Source organism: Poecilia reticulata, linkage group LG4 (genome assembly GCF_000633615.1).
Source record: "Poecilia reticulata strain Guanapo linkage group LG4, Guppy_female_1.0+MT, whole genome shotgun sequence".
Classification (NCBI taxonomy): Eukaryota; Metazoa; Chordata; class Actinopteri; order Cyprinodontiformes; family Poeciliidae; genus Poecilia; species Poecilia reticulata.
Window position 1 is genome coordinate 12,806,036 of NC_024334.1, and position 18,520 is coordinate 12,824,555.

General features: G+C 38.7%; 1 protein-coding gene across 1 annotated transcript; it reads right to left on the reverse strand.

Moving 5' to 3' along the window:
• Positions 1-6: 6 nt before the first annotated feature.
• Positions 7-15,272, reverse strand: LOC103463288 (occludin). Its single transcript, XM_008406543.2, has 8 exons — positions 12,532-15,272; positions 11,152-11,343; positions 10,621-10,788; positions 5,306-5,466; positions 2,423-2,638; positions 1,476-1,647; positions 388-429; positions 7-289 (listed from the first exon to the last, which is right to left on the reverse strand). The coding sequence occupies exons 1-8, from the start codon at positions 13,126-13,128 to the stop codon at positions 191-193; spliced, it is 1,647 nt and encodes a 548-aa protein (XP_008404765.1). The 5' UTR covers positions 13,129-15,272; the 3' UTR covers positions 7-190.
• Positions 15,273-18,520: the final 3,248 nt, after the last annotated feature.

Consider the following 18,520-nt stretch of genomic DNA (forward strand, 5'->3'; position numbering starts at 1 on the left):
GTGTGTGTGTGTGTGTGTGTGTGTGTGTGTGTGTGTGTGTGTGTGTGTGTGTGTGTGTGTGTGTGCTGTAACTTTGGCCTCAGCATGCTGCAGTCTCTGAAGTATTAGGGAGTGTAGCTCGATGTAGCGATGGCTGAGTGGTTTTTGCAGTGCGGCCCACAGAGCGGAGAGCCGGAACAGAGCGGACCCTTCAGTGGTTCTTGTCGTAGTCCTTCACCATTCGCTTGATGTGGAACAGTTTGTGCCTCARCCTGCGGCACTCCCTCTTCTTGGTCTGGTACTGTAAAGTCTGCAGAGATGTTTGCTCAATTAGCCGAATAAAGAAAACAACCTGGAATCTACAGAAAACTGCTTCCCACTGCTGTTTATATAGACCATTCAGCTCACCTGCTTCAGATCCTTCAGCTGATTATATTCCTCTGCAACAAGCTGAGAGACAATAACAAACGAGTCATTATGTGTTATTTACAGATTCTTGTCTTTTCTTCCCTAGCAGAAAAATCCTCAAACAGCAAAGAAGAAACAAAGAGCCAAGATATTTCAGCAACATCCTAAAGCTCTAGGTTAGCAGATTAAATGAGACATTTTATTTTAATGGGAGATTTTTGATAGAACAGCACAAAATATCACATACTTGTGAACAGGAAAGGAGACAAGTTTACAATTTTAAACATTTTTAACACAAAAAGCTGAATGTATAAGAATTCAACCAATCAGAGTCAATTACTCAACATTCACTCTGTTTACAGGACGTGTTTTTAGCAGCTTTTTGCACATTTACAGACTAAAACWTTTGACCATTCTTCTTTGGAAAACAGATAAGATAGAGAGRATCTGAGAACATCGGTCTTAAAGTGTGAACTTTTCAAACGCAGTGAATATTTTTATATTTAAACGTTCGACTCCAGATCTAAACCTGCAGGGCAACCGATCCAGTAATCCACTTTATGTTGATCTATAACACAAAAACACTCTGAAGATTTTAACCTGACRAAATGTGAAAAAGTTCAACAGGTGTGTGAATAAATTAGCAAGTCACTAAYCAACATCCCTTCCAACACACTTCCAAAAACACCCCAGCACCTTTATTAACTGGAATGTATTCCAGCAAAGATTAAAGATTAACGTGTTTTTACTCTTGAAAACAATAAATCCCCTTATCTGTCTTGAAAATTGCTGAGGCGGATAAAACTGTGCAAATATGAAACATTTTAAGGTTTTTGAGCTGATGTCACAACTGTAGCAACTTTAGTCCAGTTCATTCCTACAAAATGCCAGAAAAAATCTTATCTTATCATTTTTCAGCTGAAAAGTTGAAGGTTTGCCTCTGAACAGCATTCCTGACTCTTGGACTTTATTTTGCAAATTAAGGGAAGAATCTGAGCTAAAGAATCCAAACAACACGTCCATCTCCTTCTGATAGTTTGTTTCTGCTTAAACATTCAGCCTAACATGGTTATATGATAATATCAAACCTGGTATTTAGCAGAGCTCTCGTCGAGTGAGTCCAGTTGCCGGCWGAGTTTGTTCAGCCGGTCGTTGATGTCGTCCATCTCTGCACACAGGCGCTTGTAATCCCGCAGGTCTGCATCAAACTCTCTCTTGTATTGGTGCCTCTGAGTATCTGAAGTTATCGTCGGGTACACACTGTTAGGCAGACGATGAAAAAAAGATTAAAAAGATCAGACTTAACAATTACACTCTTCAATCTGAGAAATCTGCAATCACGATATTCGGTAGGGTCAATATTCAAATGTAAATGGTTTTCTGAAATATTTGTTTAGGTTCTGCTGTTGCAAACAGACTTTCTCTGATTATTGATTTTTGTCCCAACAGTCTCAGTCTGTCAAACAACTGAACTGAACTTCAATTCGCTCCGAGTCACATAAAGGTCAGGGATGTTTTCTTTGATGCATAAATGGGGATAATCTTGTAATTCCTTTATTTAGGGTTGGATTTAAAATAACATGCATCAAAAAAACACAACACTGCTTTCGTTCTTTTGCAGTTTTCAGATAAAAATATTTTAGATTGGCYGGTGAATCTCTCCATTTTACCTTTGTCCTACTTCTCTCCGACTGAAAACAAGCATGTGAACGAGCRTGCCTCAGAGGATTAACCCAGGAATACACACTCTTAAATTCTCGCAGTTGTGCTGTGAAGTCACTCACCATCTTTTTGCTCCTTGCAACACTTAAAAGAACATTTTTAAAACCAAAATAGGGCCTGGCTGCATCAAATTATTGTCACATAAGCTTGTTTCCCAAAGCTTACAGTTATTCATTTATGTCAGAAAATGTGGGTCTGGTCCTGGGGGAGAAACGGAGCTTCACTCTAATCTACATGTTCGGTTCTTAATGACATTTTCATCCCTAATCCAGGCAGTGAGTCAGAAGCCCAAAGGTAGAAACTTGGTTCTCACCTCTCCCATTCCTCCATGTCCAGTTCGTTTCCCGTCTCTCCTCCTGTTGTGTACTCCGTTTCGTACTGGGACTCGTCCATGTCCGGGTTGCGTCTGCGCCTCTTGCCCCTGTTGGCGGACGGCCGGCGGCCTCCCGTCTCCTCCGAGGGGCTGGAGCTCGTCCTGCCGCCGTGGGAATACCCCTCTAATGGCCGACTCGTCATTTTTTCAGAGTACCTGCAGGAAAACAATAGCATCATAATGTTGGGTCTGACAGGTTAGGCTGCCAGACAGGAAATGTAGGAACCTCAGAAAAGGGAAAGAAAATTACTAAATTATTGGACTAAAAAGCTAGTTACGCAAACCTTGTAGAGGCAATCATAAAAATTAATTCCAACATAGTATTTAGCAGAAGCTAAAGCTAACATGCTACGGTTAGCAAATTCWAATKTRTTGTTACACAGGACYTGTATGGTTGTTGTGKGWAATCTGCTGTGTGTTTTTGCATCACTGAAGTTAAATTCAGTGATTTAAAATTTAAATGATTTAAAATTTTTATTTAAAATTATTTAATTTTTCAGCTACAGACCAGATCATCTTCAACATGTTGGTTTCAGTTCAAGTTCTATTAAGTTTATTTATACTTATTCATCTTTTCATGTTWTAATTTATTTATATCCAACTGTACAGAATGAAATATGGTCCAGACTTAAGGTCCTAGAAGAACATTTGTAAACAGGCTGTTTATGTGAAATTAATACGGAGTCGGTGTTTAAACCAGCTGCGCTTCCTTTAGAAACTCTGTTKATATTCTGCTAATGCTGAAAAAACATTAAATGTTTTTAATAAGTCATTAAAAACATGYTGCCCCATCATCCTCCTGTCGTTTTCCACCAGTAGTAGCATCCAGTTGTTGATCATGTGACTCGTGTGATGCAGAAAAATGTTTCCACTGCAGTTTTGTGAAATACACAATTTTCAATACAGCTGAAAAAAAATACCACCTCTTCCTAGGATAAAAACCTTTTATAGAAAGACTTGAGTTTTCTTCTAAACAGTCATATTTCTATTAATCAAATTTATTTGTGTAATATTATGGTCGATTGAAACACAGCACATTTTTAATAAATTTTCTATATACTGAGGTTATTCTACTTCTTTACTTGCTGTGAGGCAGAAAAAAAAATGGAAAAGCCTTCTAAGAAAGAAATGAACTTCCAAGAAGACAGCAGTGTGTTTACTGATAACATCCAGACGGAGGAAGGAAAGCGTTTACATGGTCACTGCAGCTGACGCCCTTCACTCTGAGAACAGCAGCATATGGAGATCCTCGGTGAACAGGAGGCAGGTACGCCTCTGTAATAAGCTGTGGATGACGAAGCCCATTCAATTTGGTAGGTTTGTAGGGATTTGTGGAGAAATCCAAATCCAACGGCACAGATATTAAGGGTTATTACTACACAGTGATTTGTGTCAGGAGCAGAGCACACTGCGGGTCCGCAGGCCAGCATTCTTCTGCTTATGAAACCGGCTCTGTTTACTTTGCAGGAGAGGAAATCATTACATTATTTTCTACTTTGACTCAAACAGATTCAGGCCTGTGTTTATATGCAGAGTCTAGACAATTGTTAAAGATTTCTTCCATGATGAAACCAGAAACAAAAKCAGGTGCTTAAGAAGKTYTTCTGGCGACAAGCCAGCGCACCTATTCATAAATATCCAGCCTATTCTGCTCTGCTTCAAACAATCCAATGGCCAAGAGGGGAAAGGAGAGAGAGAGTTAATCCAACAAAGGCTCAAAGGTCACAAACAGCTCTCCATGTGGGCAGGGCAATATGTTTTTATGGGCTTTAAAGCAGCGTAGTGATTAGAGCTGCTTCTGAGTCACATGTTTAGAAATTCACTCATTGTGGGAAAAGGCTTTGCGCTGCACGGACTCCCATGTCGCCGCCACTGTTTTCCTGCTGCTTTAATATAGAAAGACTGACARTTTTATATAATGGAGTTTACATGTAAAAACAGGATCATCTGAAGTGAGAAAAAATATGTCACATGCAGTAATCCTGCACTTCCTCATGCCGGTAATGTGGATAAATATGTGGAGAAAAAAGTACTTAGAGGGAATAGTTTCTGTACTTCTGAGATGAAGATATTGGTGAGTTTAGAGACATTTAGTCAGGAAAAGTTTATTTTAGTCTGTAGGACAGTTTGCATTTACTCTTAACAGACATGAATGGCCAAGAACTGGGGAAATATTTACCTTTATTATGGATTTTATCCAACATGTAAAAGAGTAAGGGTGCACCGATTGCAGTTTTCTAGCCGATTACAGATTTTTAAAAAGCCTGAACTGACAGTTCCAGTTTTGGCTGACACTGATTTTTTTTATCTGAAATATTGCTAAATATAGCGAGAAAGTCACTGAGTCGGCAACAGTGGGATGACTATTGTTAACCGCAAACATGCAGACATGACCTGGTGGGCYGGTCTGCCAGTCAAACYTCTGTCTCTCAGCAGAACAAAAGAGGGCAAAAGTTCATTTTTAGACCCTTGCTGAGGTAGATAAGGTCCTCTTCACAAGGAACTACCAGCCTTTCACCGTTTTGCCACAATTAAGGAAATCTGGGCCGATTTATYGGTGCTCTCCTCTAAAAAATTATCCGTGCAGACGAGCTAGCATAGTGGGTCTGACTCATTTGCACATCTAAGCAATTTAAAAGAAAAAAACAGCTTAACTTTAACTAAATTCAATTATTTAAATACAAAAACCTGTAGAGAAGTTGAAAACATCTTAAAGTTGTTCATTGTTGCTTATTGCAATATAATGTTTGTATCTCCAAATCTGCGAATCTGGTAAAACTGAAACAGGACAAAGGAAAGAGGAGAGAGAACAGGGTCGCCTACTGGTTGTCGTCCTCGTTGCAGGAGCCGCTGTCCACCGGCTCCTTGGCGGGGGGGAAGGAGCTGACGCTGTTAGCCGAGGCGTTGAGCAAACCGCCTCCCTTCTCGGACACCAGCAGGGTCGGCGCATCCTGAACGCTGCGGCTTTCCTCCACATTGTTCACCTAAGGCGAGCCGGAAGAAAGAGCAAGAAAAAGGGTTGAGCAAACAAAAACAAACATCTGCRCTACTCACAAAGAGTCAGGACCAAGCCGAGCTCTCTGACTCACATCCTACATAAATAAACACGTCTTCCTCTGTTTTTCTCATGTTGTGACATTTTCATTAGCCCATATATCATCTACAGTCAATGTTTGCTCCACAGCTTTTAAACAGTACGGGGCGACATCTGAGAAATTATCAATTCCTCCTGGAAATAATTAGTTTTGCTACAGTGTGAGTTTATTTTCTATTATTTTATTATAGTATTTTCATCATTTATGGAAATCATTAGTCATAAAATCATTTAAATGTCTATTAAATTCTCGAAACATTTTATTTGTGCCAACTCCCATGTAGCTTTGTTCCGACCTGCATTCGGACTAGTTGACACAAAACAAGCCAGATTATAATCCCCAACGCTGAGCAGCAATCTCCTAATGAAATGGTGAAGCTAAGAAATGACCGATATTTGAAAAGCAACTAAAAAAAGCAACAAAAACTAGACTGTAAACACAACACATAAAAGCTATTTTGTTTTCTCTTGCCTTATGTTTTCATGCACATGGAACAGATTTTCTCTTCCTCCTTTTTAAAGTAAACAAACGTGTAAAAACAATCATCAGGTCCTTCCTGTGAGGTCAGAAAGCTTCACAAAGAAAGATTCAGGGTTGGTTCATTTCAGTGAGTTTATCTTGAACACTTGAACAAATATTGATGACCCTCTGCTGTATCACCGGCAGAATGGCCTTGGCCTGTGTAGATAATTTAATAACTAAAACTAATTTACATGTTTTCAATGGTTTTRTCCTCTTTGGTGTTACATGTTTCCGTTTAATATTTTACATGCATRTACAAATGTTCTTAAGGTCATTTTAATCCACTTCTATCTCAGAGTTTGAAAAGCAACATTTATGTCAGGAAAATCRGTTGTTCAAACAACTGAGACTCTTGCACACAGACTGTATTAAAACATGTAAAAATCAGAGATTACAGAAGACTACAACAGTGAGAAGCTTACTCCTGTGTAGGATTTCCAGAGATATTATGATGCAAGAAAAATATAATCCTAAAGGGTTTCTGTCCTTTGCCTTWAATAGACTCATAAGCCTCATAAAAATAAAGCCCCTAATGCAAAACCGAAATCATAAAAAAGTACTTTAAGTATGAAGTTGGACGGGCTTTGAATAGGACYTGAGTTTAATAGTCGTGAAATGTYCTTCTGGAATAGTCTAAATAGATAATCAGCTATTTAGAATATTTTTTGTCAGATTAAGGCCTGAAACTGGGACTATTACGTAATTCCTGGATATATAGACGATTACAGCAACCATACCGACGATTCTCTGCCAAAATGAAAACACAGTGGGAGTGAAGAGCCCAACTAGCCAAAGACTATGACTGATGCCAGCATCAAAATTACTAATGATAAAGAAAAAATGTCAGTATTCTGCACTTTCTTCGTAATATCTTCACAAAATCTTGTAGTAAAGCATTTTATTAGGATAAGAAAGAACCACAATGTATGAATCATTAAAAACAACAGCCAACCCTCCAGAAACAATAATCATGGTGGGTGGAGCAGGCTGAGTTCTGCGCGTCTCCCTTTCTTGTAGCTGCAGGTGAATCCTGTTTGGAGAGGAATCTCAACAATGTTTTCCCAGAGTGCAACACAAAAACCAATCAACTRTGAGCACAGCGTGAGTGCAGGACGAACCCGAGGAAGGAAAGGATATGGAGAAAAAACAAWATGTTTGARAAAATAAAAGTGCCAAAGATATATCCCAGATGGAAAGTGTCACAAGTTCAGAGGAAATAAACTAAACAGAAGGAGAAAGCAATAGTTAGACAGAAAGTCTGACTGCTACAGGCTGATTYATGCCAYACTTTTCAGATCTTTACCTGAAACCTAAAAACCTTAGAAATTCTGCATTATTTTCATCCCACTTCAAATTATGAACTACTTTGTGTTGGACTAACACAGAAAACCCCAGTGAAATGAACTGATGTTGTTTTTGTGAAGCGTCTTTAGGAAACTCTCCCACTTATTCATCCTCTGGATGTTTTTATCCATCACCAACACAGAGCGCTGCCTCCCTCCATCTCAAGCACACAAGCAGCCCTTCTACGACTGACTCTGATGACTTCATGCTGCAGACACAATGCAGCCCCCCCGGCCGAGCGAATAAAGCCTGTGTGTGAGGTCATCAGGGCAAGCCGGGCCTCCCCAGACCCCACCACACAGAAAAGTCCTTAGACTAACCACAGCCTTAAGCTTCCCTGGCAGAGTGTAACAGAAGTCCAACAGCCATGTGGATTTGCTTGAAGTACGGAGTGGAAGATAAGAAATTTAGATATAACTTGAATGTGTTGGCTAAAGCATAAAAAGGATTCAGAAGACACCACAGTCTTAAGGCACAGAAAAAGTAGGTTACCCAACCCAAACGGGCGCCGTTTTTTAATCTCTGAATAAATAATAATCCGTGAGCAACATCACATTTTCCAAGGCTCGTATTTTATCAAAATTCTTGTGCCTTCTCCTAAGCCTTTCTAATCCTTATCCATACCTCCTTCTCATCATTTCCTCGAAAAACGCTGAAGTTCTCAAACGGAGTGGAGGCACAACATGACTGAAGCAACAATAAGATGAGGATGACATCACTGAGAACCGCTCCATTATTAGACACAAGTGCTAGTCAGAGGATTTACTCTGCTAGGCACAGGAGCCACCTCTCAGCGCACGATGCTGTTCATGAGGCAATGACACCCCATCTCCAAAACAAACGGCTCTATATAATCCAATATAACCACACATCTGTTTAAAGCTCCTTCTGCAGGCAGGCTTTGCAGGAGACAGACTGAGCTCCGAAGTCTTTGATTGACTCGTGAATTTAAATAATAAGCTTCCCCAGACATGATACGAAAAAATCATAAGGTTGACTCACTGCATCAATAGTGTAAAATAAAAATAATTTTGRCAAATTCCATATAAACAATAAGAACTGAGTGAAAGTAATTAATGTTAGCTGTTTTTATGCTCTACAAATATGATGGCACACCTGTAAAAATAGGTAAATTTAAAAGGATATTTACATTTATTTTTGTTTTTCACTGGGTTTGTGTGAAGTGCTGATAAGCAGTCAAAGTGTAAAGCAGTGGAAAACATCAAAACAAACCTAAAGGCTGTGGAGAAGAAGGGTGAAAAATACATAAAAGATTTATTGAATGACGTTATTTTAATGATTTTTTTCTCATAAGTTCTTAGTCACTATTTTCTCAACCAAACAAAACCCACAACTTTATTCTGTGGGTCACAGTTTTTCACAGTTTCAATTTCTGTCACTACTTTCCTTTAAGCATTGATGGTTAAAACCCAAACCTTAATTTACAGTTGTGGAGTTTTTCTTTCTTTTTACATACTATGAAATAACTTAATTTTCCTTGACTAAAGGTTCATGTTCTATTTGCTTTTCAGACGKATGGGAGCAGTAACCTCACCTGACCTGATCCAATCATACATAAACTAATTCACTTATACATTACAGTAAGAAAAGAAGTCAATGTTTCTCATTTGCAGCATTTACGTTTCAAAATCAGTGAGCACTTCTACAATTACTGCTCATGTATAAGGGTTTATTTCTGGTTTTTATTTGCAGGTGTGTACAGGCCAAGGTCCGACAGACAGGTAAACAAAAAGACCAGGATTTATATTTTTACAGCTGGAGAACAAACCTAAAATAGGGCGGAGGTGATTAATTTACAGCCCTTAGATCACATTCTTCCAGTTCTGCAAAGTCAACACAGAGTCGGAAATTAAGTGTTAACTTTGAATACAAATCCAAACATATGTTGTTTTTATAGCTTTTGAATGGCTTTTATTTTGAAAGTGACTCTGTTTTGGCAGAGCTCTCCATTCAGGAGGCCCACTTTGAAATCAAACTGTTTTGATGCAGGAGCATCCTCGTGTGCGTCATTATCAGCTGATGCTGAAAACAGAGAATGATGCAGGAAGTAGATTAGAGGAGAGGAACAAAAGCAGAAGAAGAAGTAGATGTGTGTGTTCATTTAGAGAAATCACTAAGAATCATTAATACAGTAGTGAAATTTGTTGTGTTATGGCACAGACGTCTTCTACCTGATTCTCCAGGTAAAAATACTAAAACATGCCTGCAGTATTTTGTTCTGAATCATTAATAGTTTCACAATTTTAAACAATCTTTGCTTTCAGTTGTTATATTTTATATTCTAACAATTTACTTCAACGTAAACATCAATACACTTGCTTTCTTATTAAATGTTTTTGCTTTAGTAAAATACTCTTTCTCAGAGAAGAAATAAACAATATTTGAAACATGACAAGTCAAGTTGATCATTAACCCATATCTCGCATATCGGTGAAATTTAACTAGAGTGTTGTTGAAGCGTAAAAATGCAAAGCAAACGAAGCAGAGAGAAACCGGCAAGTCTCTCCGTATCTCCTAGGGTAGTTAATGGTTACCCAGAGTGAAACCCGGTTAAAAACCAGGAGAATCACTGGCTGCTATCAGCTCTGACCCTGAACAAAGTGACTCTGTTATAGGAAACACTGTCGCCACGGAGTGACTGTTTCCTCCCTGGATCTCATAAGGAGCTCATTTTGACCTTTAAACTTTAAAAAAAAGCAATGAAACAGCTGAGGGCTGTAAACTGCAGAGCAGCTTCAGGTAAAGGTAAACCTCAGCGAGGTTATTTACAGCACCTGAATCACCTTCTGTTTTTACACCTGATGACTACCTGMGCTCTGCAATGACTGCCTTGCTGCAGACCTACTCAGTAACCTACTTAACTTCGCAAAGAAAACAAAGCTGATGGAAAACAATTTGACATAAAAGGGTACACAGTTTGACAGAGATTAAAAGAATAGGTCACTTTTTGTGGCTGAATCTTTGACCTAAGCAACAGTGGTTCATAATCTAATCAAATCTGTCCGTGAACGTTGTATTCCAGGATTTAAACACTGAGTGACCTTGTTTCCTGACTGGAAGCTGTGCATGCACAGCCTCAGGTCAGTTTGAGTCTTTTCCTTTCCTTCAGTTTAAATCCCACGTAAACTGTGTCTGCCAGACGGCTATATCTCTTACCCATTCCTCTACGTCTCGGCCTTCTGACGTTTTCCCACCAACTAGAGGCTCTTGCCAGTAGATATTTGGTTTTCCGTAGCGCCAGATCTTCCCTCTTGTTTTCTGAGCAAAGAAAGCAGCGACGCCCAAAGCGATGACCACCAGGAATCCGCACACCATGGCAACCGCCTGAGAAAGCAAGAACACGATGATCAGATCCAGAAACTTCTCAGAGATAAGCCGAGCCATAAAGTTCATTTATCCTGGTACAGAACRAACAGAGACAGAGAAGCACACATGTACTCCCAACAAACACAGAACAATCTTTCTTGTGCTTTATTGGCTTCCTGGACTGTTTTCACTTTCGAATCGTTTGTTTAGTATTCACAGTTGATAAAAACGTTTTTTAAGACAAATTAATACTTTAAGCTTAAAATATTTTTCCTTATTTACAGACTAAGTGCATTACAGATCATCTTCATTTAGCCACAAATTAAAAAGCATTTTTGTGTATGAATACTTCTGGAAAGTTGACTAAAAAAAGCCACAGACCTCCTGRGGGTCCACAAAACAGTAGTGGTACAGGTACTGGTTGTACATAGGAAAACCTCCCAGTCCTCCCATCTGTGAGTAGCTGGTCTGATAGAGGCTCTGACACATCATGAGCATCGGATTATACATGATGTTGGAAGAGCTCTGGGCCATGGGATTTACTCCGACAATGTAGACAATGGTCATGATGCCCTGAAAAGTAGAAAAAATGTGTAGATATTTAGTCATACTGACACAGAGGCACACCTGAGTTATCTGTTCGTCACATCACTGAACTGAACATATGGCAGAGCGAAGGGTAGAGTACATGAATGACTAAACCACCTGCTGAGCTACTGCAGGTAGCAAAACTGGTATAACCTTCTGCAACCCTGCATTTTTTTCAATGCATTTTAATGTATATTTTGACCATTGTCTGTGGATGGATAACACCCTTAAAAAAGATCCAGTGTGTCACATGCACCCAAAGTGAAATGGGATTATTTCTCAAACCAAAAGACAAATCAAGATAAATRTGATTAATTATTAATGACCGATCACAGAAAGTCTTCTCAAAGTGTGGTTATTTTATTTTATTTTTTTAAATCTCTCTATTATGTTGAACAAAACTAATGCTATTCATTTTGAGGTGCACTGAAAAAAATACCTTGGTGAGTTATAACCTCTCATTTAATAGAAAAAAACAACACAGTTTAATTCCTTTTAGTGTTTTTGTACACAAGCCTTAGAGTCGCGCAGCCAGTAGGATTTTACTAAATTTGTGGATTCCTAACTATAGAAAAAGATCGCTCTGCAATACGGTCCTGTATTTTAAAGATGTTATTACTTACTTTACAATAAATATCTCAAGACAAAAACATTTTCAATTTCTTCAGAAAGAAGAAGATATTCATATATCAGKGTTTCCCTCAGTGTATTTATTATAAGCCTGGCGGGCCACCAGGCTTTAATTGTACCCCACCAGGCTTAGCATAGCTTATTTATTTAAGTCTTTTTAAAATATTTATGTTTTTTAAGACTTTATAGTTGATGTTCAGGTATTAATCGTCCAATATTTCAATAACACATAATTATCAAGTGATATTTTCAAATTTCCTGTCAACTTTAAATATTTTTTAACTCAAAAACACAACGGTTCACTGATGAATGGGAAACAAAATATTGTAAATAATTTCTACATTAATGAAGTTTTAATAGTAGAAATCTTGCTGTCTTAAACACTAAAGCTTAAACGATCAACAAGTAAGCCCCACTTGTACCCTGACCCTCTATAAAAACTACTGAACTGTTTTCCTTAATCATAAAAGTTTTGAAAGTAGACATCACAACAGACAGCATACAGTGTATGTATTATAAATAATGGTAAATATTTAGTGTTACCTGCAAGAGCCCCATGAGAACGCTGGCTATAAGGACGGCCAGGAAGTACTTTCGGCTGCGGACGACATTGGACTTAGAGAAGCTGGCGATGAAGAATGACATACAGCAGATGAAGTTGATAGCCGCCATGGCAATCATGGCAGTTTTGGCCGAGTAAGGAGACACGTAGGAGCCGTAGTAGTTCCCATAGCCTCCATAACCTCCATAACCTCCAAGGCCTCCGTAGGACGAGCCGTAGCTGCCTCCAGAGTAGCCACTGCCGTAGCCACCGCCGTAGCCCAGACCGGAGCCGTAGTAGCCGCCTCCATATGAGTACTGCATATCCCACATTAGAGTTGAAGCGACGCAGGCGAATATGGCCAGACACAACACTATCACTGTAGCCATCATGGCCTTGATGATCCCAGGAGGTGACCGCCATTTGTAGAAGTGCTGCGGCCGGTCTTCGATGTAGTAAGATCCCGGCGGTGGTGGGTATGCATTGTAGTCACTCTGAGGGCCATGGAAGCTGCCGGCAGGACCAAAGCCGTTGTTGGACGGTGGGCTGTAGGGGGGGCTGTAGACTGGTGGACTCTCGTAATGTTGCTTGTCAAACATCGCTGGAGGAGTCCAGAACTGAAAACAGAAATGAAGAATCAGAGASCAGAAGAAACCAGGAGAGCAGTCTGACTCAGTTGCTCAGCAAAACTGATATGAATGCTGGGTGGAAAGATAAGGGGGGTTAGTGAGGCGTGTCCCGCAAGTCTCATGAGACTTAGAAAGAGAGCAGTGTAAATGTTTTACCATCTCAAGGTAGGTGTGACCGKTGGCGGAAAAAACTTTGTTCTGTTGTTCAAAATACAGTGCCTTACAAAAACATTCAAACCCTCAGCGTTTTCACATTTTGTGACGTCACAATGATACAGGTCAGAGWATTATTATGTTTTTATCGGACAGAGCAACACAAAACAAACAGTAACAGTATTAAGTGGAAGGAAAATGATCCATGGTTTTCAATGTTTTAGAAAACTAAAACGTTGAAACATTGAAACTAACACATTGAATTGACTATCTGGGGTTTTCTTTGTTCAGCCTGATGGTGAACAAAGGTATTGTTTCTCTTCTTTGTTATGTTGAGCAGAGAGCTACAAAGTGTTGCTCTCAGTTTTGTAGCTCTCTACAAAGTGTAGCTCTCTGGTCAAAATGTGACCTTTAGCACACCGATACTCAGATGCCTATCTTAGATTAAACTAAAGCCTACTTTTTGACAACATGCAATAATATGCTGGATGTAGTMAGGAACACCCTGCACACATTTTCCCTTACAAGAGACACAGCRGTGGCTGTATTATGCTGTGGTGGGCTTTACTTCAGCAGGACAAAGAAGTTGGTCAGAGGRGCTGGGAAAATACCTGGCAATACAGAGCTGTGGTAGAAAACACTGTAGAAGCTAAAGACCTACAATGAGGGCAAAGGTTCACCTACCAGCTGCACAACTCAAAACCCAAACTAACAATGAAAGGACTTTAATCAAAGCATATTTATGTGTTACATTGGCCCAGTCAAAGTCCAGATCTAAATTTAAACAAGAATCACAGCCAAAACTGAAATAAATTCTGACACACAKGACAACCAACAATGCACACACTCACAGACCAATTAACCTAACAGTTGTGTTTCTGGACTGAGGGAAGAATCCAGAGTACCCTGAAATAACCCACAATGCACAGGGAGAACATGCAGAAAGACCCCAGGCTGGGACTTGAACCCAGGACCTTCTWGCTATAAGGCAAGTGCTACTAACTGCTCCACCATGAAGACCAGACTTTAAAATCAATGCATCATTTCCTTCATTATTAACTTAATTATCACGATCATGTTGGTTTTTGACAAAAATCCTAATACAATCAGGTTTGTGGTTGTATTGTGACAAAATGTGAAACATTTCAAGCTGTTTTAACCCTTTGCAAAGCAATTTGCCATTTTTTTTAAATCTTGTGATATTAGAAGTACAGCAGCARGTTTCGACTGAAGTCTCTGAAGCAGCAGAGTGGCAGAACAGAGTGGAGATGTTGGTACCAGGACAGGAACAGAACAATAACAATCCTCTCCTTTCTGTCTCTTCTGGCTGCGGGACTCTATCGCTCAGCCCACACTGCGAAAAAGATTTTAAACATTTCAAATTCACTCAAGCAGCTAAAATGTTTTCTGCAACAAACTTGCAGAGATATGCAATTCCACCGTGTATATAATTTAACAAAGCCCATTCTTCTGCACAGAGCCCTGAAGGGAGTGGGCAGGAAACACATATGACTGGGAAACCATGCGGACAGCAGGACGAATGAACCGTTGCAAAGAAAAACTTCCATTTGTATCCTTTTTCTGCTATTAGTGAGACGCTAGAAACGCATATTTCATTTTTGTCTGTAGCTAAATTAATAGATAAAGTATCAGTGATAAAAATCCCAGCAGATACTCCCAAGGTCACAAGTTGAAAATATTTCTTATTTAATCTGTCAGATAGCACAACAGTCAGACATTTAGCTGACATTCATATAAAAGAAGGGAGAGAAAAGTAATAAATTTCATTCTTTTTAATAGTGATATATGGACAATTTTGAATTTTTTATTCACATATTGGTCACTTCTAGTTTAAGCTCTTAGGACAGACTACTGATATGTTATTGATTAATAACTAAGTAATTAAGTCAATAATTTCTGTCAGAAATTTGAGCTGGACCAGCTGATCCAAAGTTGTTAAATGAATTTTCTCTTTTAAACCATGACAGCACCAGAGTCTATTTTAAGATGGTATTAGCACTTTATTGGTTTGTAATTTAACCTGTCGGCACAAAAACATCATGCCAACTGTCAAGCACGTGGTGGAGGTGTAATAATTTCAGCACTTTGAGGCTGACATTTTAAATAACAAAATATTTTCCATGATTTTTCCTGATGAAAAAAAAGGTTTAACTATTTAAATAAGCTGATTGAAATGTTGTCACATGTTCTCAGAACTAATACAGAGCCATTCAAATGATAAGAATATTATTGAAAAGTCATTTAATTTCAGGAACTTTATCACTAAGTGAAACATATTACATATATAGATTAATTACACAGGTTTGTGTTAATTATGATGATTTTCCACATAGTTAATAAAAATATGACATTTAAAATTAGAATATTACACCAGACCAATAAAAAACACTTTATAATAGAGAAAGTTTAATTAAAAGAATGCATAATACCAGTTACTTTTAATGTGACAAACGAGCCTCATCAGAAAGCATGCTCTAATTTAATGAAAATGACTGTTGTGTATTGATATCAGAGACATTATGAACTCAATAGCCTTGCTCTACACTAACAGAAAAACCTCCAAACACATTTTTTGTTCACATTCTGGTTTCTGCAGAACAGTGAAGGGAGCCAGGAGCAACACAGCGGTCCATTCAGCGGTTCTGACACAGAGACAGACAAACAGCCGATGGCACYGTTCACACTTCGTAACTCTCCTTCTTTATAGGTCGAGGGGACASACAGCAGAGGAGGTTTCGCCTCAAAGCCTCCATCCCAGACACCTTCCCATTATCCCCCCGCCCCGCCGTTCCTTCATCCTCTGTCCCCCAGCGCTCCTCTCCCTCCCAGCACAACTTCTCAGCTTTTGTCTCAGCAGAAGGGCCAGAAGTCAGGGCTGCTTGTCACACGAACAGTGTTGCCATGGATTCAGAGTTTTAAAAAAAGAAAATTGGGGCATGTCCAGGGATCAAACAAGGGCTCCTCTGTGCAGCTCCTGAGGGGGGTTGAGGTGAGACACWGAGCAGAGGACAGGTGGATGGGTGTCAGGTGACTTTTATTATTGATCCGCAGGCTGTCTTGCATGAGTGTCCTCCATTTTAYTTCCTGCATGGCACTTTGTAGATAACTGACAGGAAATCATTTCAGACCTTTTTCTAGGCAATCATCCAGAGTTCGTATTAAACTAAAGTACTCCAACTTAAAATTTATTTTGTTCTTCTTCGTAATGAGGGCYAGTTGTAAAACACTGTGACCAACTTCTTATTTAAGAGGAAAAAATGACTTACTTTTATGTTTGTTAAATCATTCATTTATCAAAACTGTGCAGCATTTATCATGACTGATCAACAATCAAATATATTAGGAGCAGCAGCGTCGCACAATGTGAGGGAGAGAGCAGTTGTGTTGCACAGCTCTGCAGTTTAAGGTGATTTCCTTTAAAAAAAATAAAATAAAAGATTATTGAGGTATTGAAATTCAACTTTTAAAACTGTCATAAGCAATTTTATTTTGGTTTTAACTTAGTYAGTGAGCATCAGTTTCCGTGTGATCTATCAGCCAGCTGAGTTATCAGCTCCAAATTCCTTAATTTTAGGATATCGGTTATCGGGTGATGCTTACATGACTTACTTGTGCTGATCTGCCTCASCACAGGTCTACAATCAGCCACTGTCGTGCTCTATTCTGCYGTGAGAGARGTTTGATGATTGCAGATAACAGTAGTCACCCAACTGTCACCAACTCAGCTTTCTTGCTATATTTAACAACATTTCAGACAAAAAAAATCWGCATTTGGCAAAATCGGAATTGGCAGGTCAGGCTTCTTAACAATTGGTAATTGGCAATAGGCCAGAAAATTGTAATCAGTGCACCCCCAGAACACATTTTATTAACATTTTATTAACCATAAATGTATTTATCATAAATGAAAGCTGTCTTTAGTTGAGAGTCAAACTAATATGCTAATAAATATTACCAAAACCCATTGACCTATTGGTTTAGTATTATTTAAAGTATTTGCGTCACAGTATGGAAGAAGCATTTGTCTACAGCTGGCTTCCATGTTTTGTTGCTGTGAGGAAAAAAGCAGTGAGTTTGGACGACGGTCATGGGTCAGGTCAGACACCCACCAGCCTGAACTCCACAGAAACACAGAGACTCTATCATCTGCCGCTGATAAAGGAATTCCAGTTATACAGTCACATGCCGCACAGCAGTCAAAAATAATTAGGCTACAGACAAATGTAGGCAAGGACCCACTGACACACACCCAGGAGTCAGCCTAGGCTTCCAGCACGAGCCCAAAACAACACCGCACTGTCAAAATCTCCTGGGGTACCAAAACATAATCAGAGCTGACAGAAAAATGAAAAACAAAATAGCATAAATTCCTGTGGTGTGTGTTTAAGGAACAYGCTTCTCTTCTGCAAATTTTAACTTCCTGAGTTAATGAGCATCGCTTAGCTAAAATCCAAACCAAAGACGCTGAAGATCGAAGCCATCCTTAAGAGATTTGCTTGGATGATTGATTAGGTAACTGAACAAAAAACTGATAAACTGGGGAAAACAGCAGGTTAAAAATGAAAAAAAAAAATCAAATCAAATAAAAAATCAAATATCTCAAGCATTTACCATTATGAGTAAATGCCTCATACCATTATTTTTTCATGGTACGAAAAAAAATATGAGTTTCACAGTATTTACACAAGTATTTTAAATTTAAAGTAGATTTAAGTCCAATTTTATTATTTTTTGTCCTTTTTTACGTGTTTTCTTTTTTTACGTGTTTGTGATCCTAGTTTTGATCATTTTTAAAAGCATCTAATATGACAAAAATCCTAAATCCTAACAAATACAATCACAATACAAGTATATATATATATATATATATATATATATATATATACCTTTATGTCCAGTTATTAAAAAGATTGCATTTCCTCAGTCCTTCAAACCCATGTCACCTTTACCTACATATTTCTGTTTTATTCCTAATTAGCTTTGGTTAGGTTTGATTATTTTATATATTTAAGCATTCTGCATTACCCTCATTGTGTATGAAAACAGGTCTATGAATAAAAAGTACATGATTAGTASACAGTACATAATTAACGTTAGTACATAACCCTTTTGGAGATTTAACAATACCTATGTTAGCCAGGTGTTACCAGTAAACTGGTACTTAAGGGTATTAAGTATTCCAGTATCA